We start from the raw sequence: 9,226 nt of genomic DNA on the forward strand, positions 1-9,226 counted from the left end.
AAATATATAGAGATTGAATTATTTAGAAATAACCAATAATAAGAATTATTTTTAACGAATGGACAATAAATAAGATTATTCTGGACAATTTTTCTTTATTTTTAATGATTAAATAGAGTGATGCTAAAATTATTTTTAACAAATTTTTATATTTACAAAATGATTCAAATGCACAAATTTTACTAGATAAAAAAGATTAAAAAAAATACTTCTAAAAGAAAGTACACCTCCATCTCCTTATTTTTACTTTGTAAAATTAAATTTAGAGTTTTGTGTGTATTATGTAGCAAAATGTAAAAGACATTTTTCTGGCTTGTATCCCTGTTCATTGTTCAACATCCTCACCAAAGCATTAGAATACTAATTTATGATCCACACTCTTGTAACTTTACCTTATTAATTTGCCGGAATTCACTGCTTTACTCACTCTCCGACTACCAAACCAGAAAACCAATTTCCCATCATGTATACATCAAACAATTGTCTATAGTATTTTCTCTATCAAACCCATTACTAGATCTGACATTTGCTGTTGATGAAACTGTTCCTATGTTGTTCAATGATTCTGTGTAAGCACCTGGAGATGTTCTTGTTCTGTATCTCAACAATTGATACATAAGGTAATAAAGATTTGAACTCTATTGATTTTGAGTGATGGGTGTATTATTTCAATAATTTAAGGTATGATTTACTGTTGTAGATTAATTTTCCATTATTGAGCCAAATCAAGAAACAAAATTTTCTGGGTGTGTGAAATATTGTCATTATAATGTTTAATTGAATGTGAATTTGCATAAAATTGGTGGGAAATGAGCCGTTCCCCATCATTTTCATTGAGGTCTGAATCAAATCCAAAGGTTGATGATGAATCATTACATAGATGGATTGTAGCCTTTTGTGTTATTAGGTTTGATCTTGAACAAGGTCAGGTCATAGAGGAATGTTTTCCATCTGGGTGTTTAACACAAGATGAGGAGCTTGGGACTGCTTTTAGTTCGTTCCCGGATTCTGTCTCACAGAATCATAACCGGTCTAGTATTCATGACTGTATATTCTTCTTTAGGTTTCGAAGGCATGGGAAAGTAGATGGACTTGTTTCTCAAGTAGTTGAGGCAGGAAAAGATGCTAACAATGGTGAAGGGTCGCGATTTTTGTATGGTTTTGTGTTTAATAGGCAAAGGCATGATGAGAGACTTAAGCGAGGCGGTGAGCAGAAATCGGTTGTTATCTTGTCTCATAATCCATTTTCTAGTGTGTTTAGACCTTTGCTTCAAATCATGGGTCCTTTGTTTTTTGACATTGGAAAGAAAGCTCTTGAGCTTATAGCTGGTTATGTGTCAATGTGGCCTCCTCCTGTTCATGGGAAGTTAATGGAGCTTCCCATTGGTAATTCTACTTTAAAGGTGAACTTGCCTCCTGCTTATAGTTTGCCTTTGGACGGAAGAATGATAGTCGAGGATTTGGCTACTTATATGGTTCCTTCGCTTGCTACGAATCAGCCAATTCCACTCGGCCTATTCCATGATGCGGACATTTTTGGAATATTTCGCGGAATTCTCTTGCAACTTTGGGTTTTGTGGGAATTAGTACTTGTTGGTGAGCCTATCCTTGTAATCGCCCCAACACCGCCTCAGTGTTGTGAGGCTGTAGCCGGACTTGTTAGTTTGGTTGCACCGCTATTTTGTAGTGTGGACTTTAGGCCTTACTTCACCATTCATGACCCAGAATTTGCCTATTTGAATTCAGTTCAAGATGGTAGTACGTTTCCCCCAATGATACTTGGTGTAACAAACCTTTTTTTCCTGAAAGCATTGCGAAACATTCCTCACATTGTGTCTGTTGGAAACCCGATTGCCAATTCAAGTCGTGCTAATACTGCTTCTAGGTCGTCTCCTGGTAAACCAACTGGTCGCTTAGATGGGTTGGGTGTTCAGCAGCTTTCCTTGAGGAGATTTTCTCCATCAAATTTGTTGAATGCAGTCAAGTTGAGGAGGGAAGGCCCTCTTTGTCTGATGACCGAACACAAAGAAGCTATTTGGACGACTTATTCAGCGACTACGAAGCCAGATACATCTATCTTAAACAGGCTTGTCGATGCAGGGACTTTGGCAAGGGTTGAGGAATCTATGTCTGTTGTAAACAACGAGATTCTCCGTAGGCACTTTCTAGAGCTCACAACGAACTTTTTGTCTCCCTTTGGCCCTTATTTCAAGATCAATACACCATCTGAAGGGTCCTCGCCATTTGTTGACCCGCCCCTACTTCCTCCTTTTGACGCTGACGAATTTCTTCGTGCTTTAGCTGCAAGAGGTCCAGGAAAGTTCCTATCGAAGAGAATGAGATCAAATTGGCTTGATTTATACAGGTGAACATTGAACAACATGTATTTAACATGTCTCAATACTTATTAGACTTATATTTGAGCCCAATACTTGCTAAATCTGACATGGTTTTCTATCGAAAAACAGGCGCTTTCTCAAGGGAAAGAATTTTATGCCGTGGTTTACTGGAAGACGAGCAGTTGCTGAACAGGAGCAGCACAGATTATGGAAACAAGCAAGATTGAAGACTGATATTCAGTTTTTTATATCTAAGCTGTCTGAAATAGAAGTTGTGGACGCCTTCAATGCTATTGAACGGCATCTTGCGGAATTGCAGGTGACTTTCGATATTCTTGTTTTGCCTTTAAAAACACTTCCACTAATATTATTTGGCATGTTCCCAAGTGGGATGCCAATTTTTGACTGGAATCTATGATAGGACGTGTAGAGGAGCGACCGAAGATTTTACAAAGATAATTTGTCTACATTTAGTTGCTGTAAACCCTATTTGGAACGATCTTATATGAGAAAACAAGACATATCTAGGGATAAGCTTTTTGGTGCATATTGTTTCCTGGTGTTAGTGAACGAAATCAGAAATGAGGTCATTTTAAGCTAGTAGTATGAAGGCAAACGTTCGAAATAAAAGGGTATATACTTAGTCGAAATAAGACAAGTATAGGAAAACCATGCTCAAGTTTATTTGTTGAATAGTATTCAATCCTACCTCTATGGTCGATTCCAAGTAGGATCCCAATCATGATAACCAACTTACATCTACAACTACAAACTTTTTTACTCATCATCTTGACTTTTGAAGTTTCTCGCTTTTACTCAATACTGAATTATTGTTGATTAGACGATATTGAAATTTCCAGAGCAGATTTGTGAAATTGCTTTTTGAGGATTCTATCTCTAGCCTCTAATTTTCAAGTTTGCTTTTATGATGTCTGTTCATAAATGCCTTGTTTGATGGTGAGGGTCCCTATGTAAAGTAAGATAGGAATAAGACAATCAGCAAAGAATCAAGAATAGAGAGGGGTGTGGTGGGAGGGTTAAGAGCAAGGCATACTAAGTTATAAATTCTTGGTTTAGCCCTATCTGATTGGCACCATTTCACCTCTATGGTTGAATGAAAGTGAGACTGTAGAGAGAGGAGACGGGATGGGTGTCATTGCCTCATTGGTAGAATTGTATGACTGATAATGGCGATAATAGATAGCATCCTTTGTTTTTTTAGGAACCTCGACTCTGGGTGGAAGGAGATAGCATAATGCAAAACCTTTAATGTGTTAACGGCTGTGGAGCATCATTTACATACAAATGTGATTTTTTCATGATTATCGCGACCTTTCTAGATGACATCAGCTGTCATGGTGACCTCAAAAACATTAAAATGCAGTTGTGATTCGATGATGTGGCCAGTACGTTGCACTATGGAGGATAGGAGTTGGTTGATGATGGTGGGGGTTGGGATTTAGCTCTTTTATGGTCATTCTAGATCATTCAATTTTTTGATTTATTATTAGGCTTCGAGAACTGTGGAATAATAGGTTTAATAATTACTTACTACATAACATAGTGCAAAAACAAGGCTACATCACTGCATCCCAACCATATTATAAAGGTCTTTGAGCTTATAGCAACTGAAATATAGGCCAAAATGATCACGAAACCATCGGCATTAACCGCGAAATGCAGTCCGCGACCATCACCAAGACAATGACTGAAATATTTATGTGCACTATGTTGAATAGCATTGAAGGTTAATGGCAAATCGAGATTATTTGGTCCAATCTTTTCACATTAGTGAATTCCAAGCTACATTTTGATGAATCATTATGAATTTTTACTCCTGTATCCAGTCTTGTTTTAGACTCTCAGTTTCATCAATGTATGGTAAATTTGTTGGGTTTATTCTCATGATCAATTCATGTTGGTGGTGATCCACAATCGTTTTGATGGAAGATATAGAAAAGAATTCTGGATATGGTCAACAATGAATTGCGACAAACTTTTTTGGACAACCCTAATGATCGAAGTATAAGACAATTTCTCCTACTATGTTTATTCTATGATAAATATGGTGAAATTAAATCGGATGATCTGGTTGTGCTGTTCTGTTTTCTGTTTTATTTCTACCAAAGTCGTGAAAATTGGAATCACCACCTTTATTTGTAGTTCTTGATTCGTAATTATAGAACAAGTTGCATATATTTCAATTACTTTTCATCGGTGTTCCGTATAATTATATATTCTGACCCTTGATAAAGAGCTTTTTTGTTTCGCTTTGATATATTCGACAGAAGTTTTAAGCATTATATAGATCCTATATCTCGGTGCTGTGTTTAATTCCAAATGTAATTACTGATCAGGTTCAGAAATCTGGAACAAGTGGAGAAGACGCTAAGAAAAACTGCCAGAAGCTGCAGAGAGACCTGCAGGCTGTGTTTCATGTCCTGCCTAAGGACATGCAACAGCTGCTCTTGATGAATCCTGACCGAGCAGCTCTCGTACAAGGGACTTAGAAAATATTTATATCATCCAAATTCAGAAAATGTTAGCTAGACCTCGAATCGACAGTACTCTATTATTAATCATTATGTTGCCAAAGATCCTTGTCTGCTGATACACGTATTTTCTTTGTTCATCCGTCACTGAACAAAACTGTTTGTGGCTGGTCATGAAGGTGAGCCCTAATACCCTCCTTTCCAATTACTCCGAAAAGTATGAATAAGACTTTAGTTATTTATTTCTGCTTCTGCAGCCTATATTGACTGACGATTGATGCGTAATGATTAAGAATTCAAGAACAAAGTATGTATCGGGAGCAGGAAGGTTGTGTGACATACAAATTGAGGATCTAATGACGATTTTCTTCGCAGATTTAGAGCACAATAAACCCACGCTCGGCCACACTTGTAATATTGTGTTATAATTCAATACATCTTGTTTAATCACCCGTCTCCCAGCTGTATTTTTTTGTTTCGCAAACAGAGCATTAAATCTGAGTGTACTTTGATGAGCTTATTCGGAAAGAAATACCGTAATTACGAAGTGTGGAAGACAAAACAATGGCAAGGTATGTGTGTTTTTGAACGGTTTTGGCAAGTTTATTTGGAGAAATATCGATTTGCTTAGAGTGTTGTTCACTAGCTCGTTACGGAATACTTGCAATGAAGCATCATCTTGGAAAGTTTGGTACACAACAAAGATTACAGACAACTCGCCTGCTCTTTTGGACAATTTCTCAGCCATCCTGGTGTCTTGGTAGCCCCTATTTTGTATTTCTGATCATACACTCGTACCGTTGGCTGGACTCAAATCCAACATGTAAAGAAAATTTGAAATGATTAAGAGAATTTATCAACAAAATGAACCAAATAATATAAGTTTCAACTTAATTCCAAAAATAAGTGTGAAAAGTCCAAACTTGTGGTTTGGAGATGTTCGCAGTTAGTAACTGCAAACTGGTCAAAAAAACACAATAGTTATTCGCAGTTAGTAACTGCGAACAGCTGTTTGACTTTTCATCAGTTTTCGTAGTTAGTAACTGCGAACAACTACTTTACTTTTTTTTTTTAGGCTACGATTAAGTAAATAAACATATATATACAACTAAATATATACAAATGTTTGAAATATACAACTAAATAAACATATATATATATATATATATATATATATATATATATATATATATATATATATATATATAGAGAGAGAGAGAGAGAGAGAGAGAGAGAGTCAATCCAAATACACAAAATTGAAACACTAACGCTCATGACCCTCATCTACTCTATCCAACTGAGTTGGTCTCCTATACCTCCTACGGTAGTAAGAGGCGTTCGGGTGTCGCTCTGGTAGAGGAGGAGACTGGTACTGTGATGACTACGATGGCCCAGCCTGCGAGGTCCCCGCAACATCAACGGGGTATGAAAGATCCATCTCTTCCAAATGATAGTCATAAGCAGGAGATGAGACGTGCGCATCGGCGGTAGCCGGTGAAGACTCCGTAGCGACTTCCGGTATGAAGTGTTGCAACTGCGTGCCGATGAGCATGCCTTGCACAATCTCCTTCACCGGCTCCTCGTGGCTGTACCGCATCACTGCTGCCGCATCTTGTGCCTGCAATTAATATTTTGTTAATGTAATATTATATTATGTAATTGGCAACTTAATCATTTAAATGCAAATGAAGACTTACAAATTAGGTAATCGTAGGCGCAACAAGTGCATAATGTGATGCTGCAATGATGCCACGTGGTGTCATCCATCGACGGGTGATGGAGAGGAACCACGGCATGTAGTCCGGTGTAGTAGGTGTGTCATGAACATCGATCGGCGCACCTTGGGCCAACAGCTCAAGTCTACGATCCCAATGAGCGATGTGTGGCACCAGTTGATCTCCATCCAGTTCGCTGTACCCTGATTCTTGCGCGAAATTAGGTGCAGTTCGGGTTCAGTGTCGCAAGGTGGTGGAATGCCATGTACCAACCCATATTGGCGCAGTACGCGCTCTAGTAGATGTACTTCGACAATTTCGAAGCATATGAGTGGCACAAAAGTCCTCCACGCACCTGATTGAATCCCCGAGTGCTCAGAAACAGTTGCGTAGGCTTCCACAGGGTACGGGTCCCACGAAAACTATTAATATATGTTATGAAAATGTAAATGATGTGTTAATTAAATTGCAGTAATGTTAATAAGTACTGAAATATTACCTGGTTGGGTTGTTGCGGAATTCCACCGTGAACCATATGCAGAATCTGGTGGGGGATGTTGCGGAGGAGCAGCATCACCACGACCAACAGTTCTGTATGGTTGGCTGATAAGAATATGCTCCCACGCTCACAGCTGAAGATTGCAAATGTAATTAGTATGTAATTCACCAAATGTGGATAAGAATTAAATGTTATTGTTATTACCTGTAATATGACTAATGGTCCTGCAATCTCCTTGACGTTCTTATGGGCAGCACCACATAGTATCCAAGGGTTGCGGAGCCCCAGCTATACTTGGCGATGCGCTCCCAGGGGTCGTCAAGTAAAGTCAAGTATATGAGCTGTATTTGGTTGTTTGTTTTATCGGCAAACAGGACAGCTCCTATCAAATATAGGAGGGCGTACCTCAAAATGGTGCCTTCATCAGCACCTTCGGGGAGATGCGAGAAGGTTCGAACCAACCATGTGCAGCGCAAACTGCTCCCCCTAATGACTTCCGCTGGAGGGTGCTCTCCCAATATGTGGTGCACTATGTCATGCCAGCTTGATAGCTGGCGTCCGACTGTAGACACGGCACGTCCCTCGATGGGAAGTCGTGTCAGTAAGTAGGGATGCAAACGGGACGGGGCGGGGCGGGGCGGGGCGGGTATTGGAATTACCATCCCCATCCCCATCTGTTAATGCAATCCCCATCCCCATCCCCATCCCAGCGGCGGGTATAATTTTTTTCTCCGTCCCCGCCCCGATGGGTTTGTATCTAAAACCATCCCCGCCTCACCACCCATCTGGCTATCCATCCCCGTGTAATATCCATTTTTCCCGCCCCACCACCCGTCAAATCCCCGCTTAATACCCATCTGTGCCAAATATTTATATTCAATCATTTTATAAAACTAATAACATTATTACATAAATATCAATAACTAGTTAAATACCAATCGACTCATCATTAACAACTTTGAACTCTTTTAACCATTTTTATGAAGACAAATGCGAGTCCGGACGAAGAAGATATCGCATTTACAAAACGGGAAAGAAAACGGAAACTAGCAAAAGACTTAAAAATATTTTGAGGCGGGTATCTTGAGGCGAGGCGGGGCAGGGCGGGTATGGGGCGGGGCGGGGCGGGGATGGGGCGGGTATCACCTAAAACCCATCCCCATCCCCATCCCCGCGGTGGGTATGAATTTTATACCCGTACCCGCCCCATGACCCATCAAACCGGGACCCATCCCCTCCCCGATGGGGCGGGGATGAAGCGGGTCTCCTATTAGACCCGCCTTGCCTGCATCCCTATCAGTAAGGCTATATCAAGCAGTGTGATGGTAGCCTCACCTAGAGGAAGATACAAGTGTGTGCTGTCAATGGCGATAAGAGGTTTACAATGATTGAAGCCTTCAATGCAAGGTTTAAAGGCCCAAAAGACACGTTGAAAGGTCCTAATATTAGGTCGCACATATACACCCGTGTCATTGTCTTCCTTAAAAAGCCACTCAAGTACTAAGCCCGGGTTGGAATGTTGCAAAGCTTCTAAAAAGCGCGGAAAGAGTGAGTAAGAAGCTTCCCAAGTTCCATATATGGACAACAAGGATTGTTGTTTAGCACGCCACACTCGCTTATAATTCAAATCTACACCAAAACGATCTTTAACCATCTGCCGTACGACAGATACCTTAATGGATGAGTCTTTAGCAACACAATTTCTAATGGCATTGTTAATGGCAGAAGATGTCAAGTGAATGCGTCCAGCTGAAACAGTGTCACTACCCAAAACACAAGACCCATGCTTACCCTTATACGTAATGAAGATAAATATGAATCGAGCGTATCCCTAAGTCTCGACGAACAACCTCGCTTACACTTCAAGGTACGGACGGTTTGGTTTGATGTCTCCGTTCTATACTCCACATTTCTACGAATATGACACTTTGATAGCTTCCAACAACGCTTCCTTACTATCAAACATCATACCCTTCTCCAACTCCCCTTCTTCGGTGTAAGTGGTATCACAAGCCCAAGTCTTCCAGGAGTTGTCCTCCTCATACTCGTCTAGAGGTGGACATAGGGCATAAGATGTAGGAGGAATGATTGTAGGAATGTTGCCTAGGGTCATGTCATTTGCTAGGGCATCCTCATCGACATCCACATCATCCTCAGAAGGATCGTCAATGAGCTCATTAC

At 40.1% G+C, this 9,226-nt stretch overlaps 1 protein-coding gene across 2 annotated transcripts; it reads left to right on the top strand.

Moving 5' to 3' along the window:
• Positions 1-266: 266 nt before the first annotated feature.
• Positions 267-5,696, top strand: LOC130798458 (uncharacterized). 2 transcript variants are annotated; one of them, XR_009039054.1, is made up of 4 exons: positions 267-2,365; positions 2,469-2,658; positions 4,697-5,010; positions 5,089-5,696. XR_009039054.1 is itself a non-coding variant. In XM_057661449.1 (3 exons), exons 1-3 carry the CDS (start codon positions 810-812, stop codon positions 4,847-4,849), a joined length of 1,899 nt encoding a protein of 632 aa, XP_057517432.1. In that variant the 5' UTR covers positions 267-809; the 3' UTR covers positions 4,850-5,073. The 2 variants fall into 2 exon arrangements, 1 of the variants encoding a protein (XP_057517432.1); XM_057661449.1 differs by lacking the exon at positions 5,089-5,696 and having other exon boundaries at positions 4,697-5,073.
• Positions 5,697-9,226: the final 3,530 nt, after the last annotated feature.

Source organism: Amaranthus tricolor, chromosome 13 (assembly GCF_026212465.1).
Source record: "Amaranthus tricolor cultivar Red isolate AtriRed21 chromosome 13, ASM2621246v1, whole genome shotgun sequence".
In the NCBI taxonomy this organism is placed as follows: domain Eukaryota; kingdom Viridiplantae; phylum Streptophyta; class Magnoliopsida; order Caryophyllales; family Amaranthaceae; genus Amaranthus; species Amaranthus tricolor.

What these genes read in the sequence shown, in the direction of transcription:
- LOC130798458 (XM_057661449.1), top strand. Translation starts at nt 810, where the DNA reads ATGAGCCGTTCCCCATCATTTTCATTGAGGTCTGAATCAAATCCAAAG. An exon ending in AATTGGCTTGATTTATACAG is followed by an intron (nt 2,366 to 2,468) that starts GTGAACATTGAA and finishes ATCGAAAAACAG; the next exon opens with GCGCTTTCTCAAGGGAAAGA. An exon ending in GGCATCTTGCGGAATTGCAG is followed by an intron (nt 2,659 to 4,696) that starts GTGACTTTCGAT and finishes ATTACTGATCAG; the next exon opens with GTTCAGAAATCTGGAACAAG.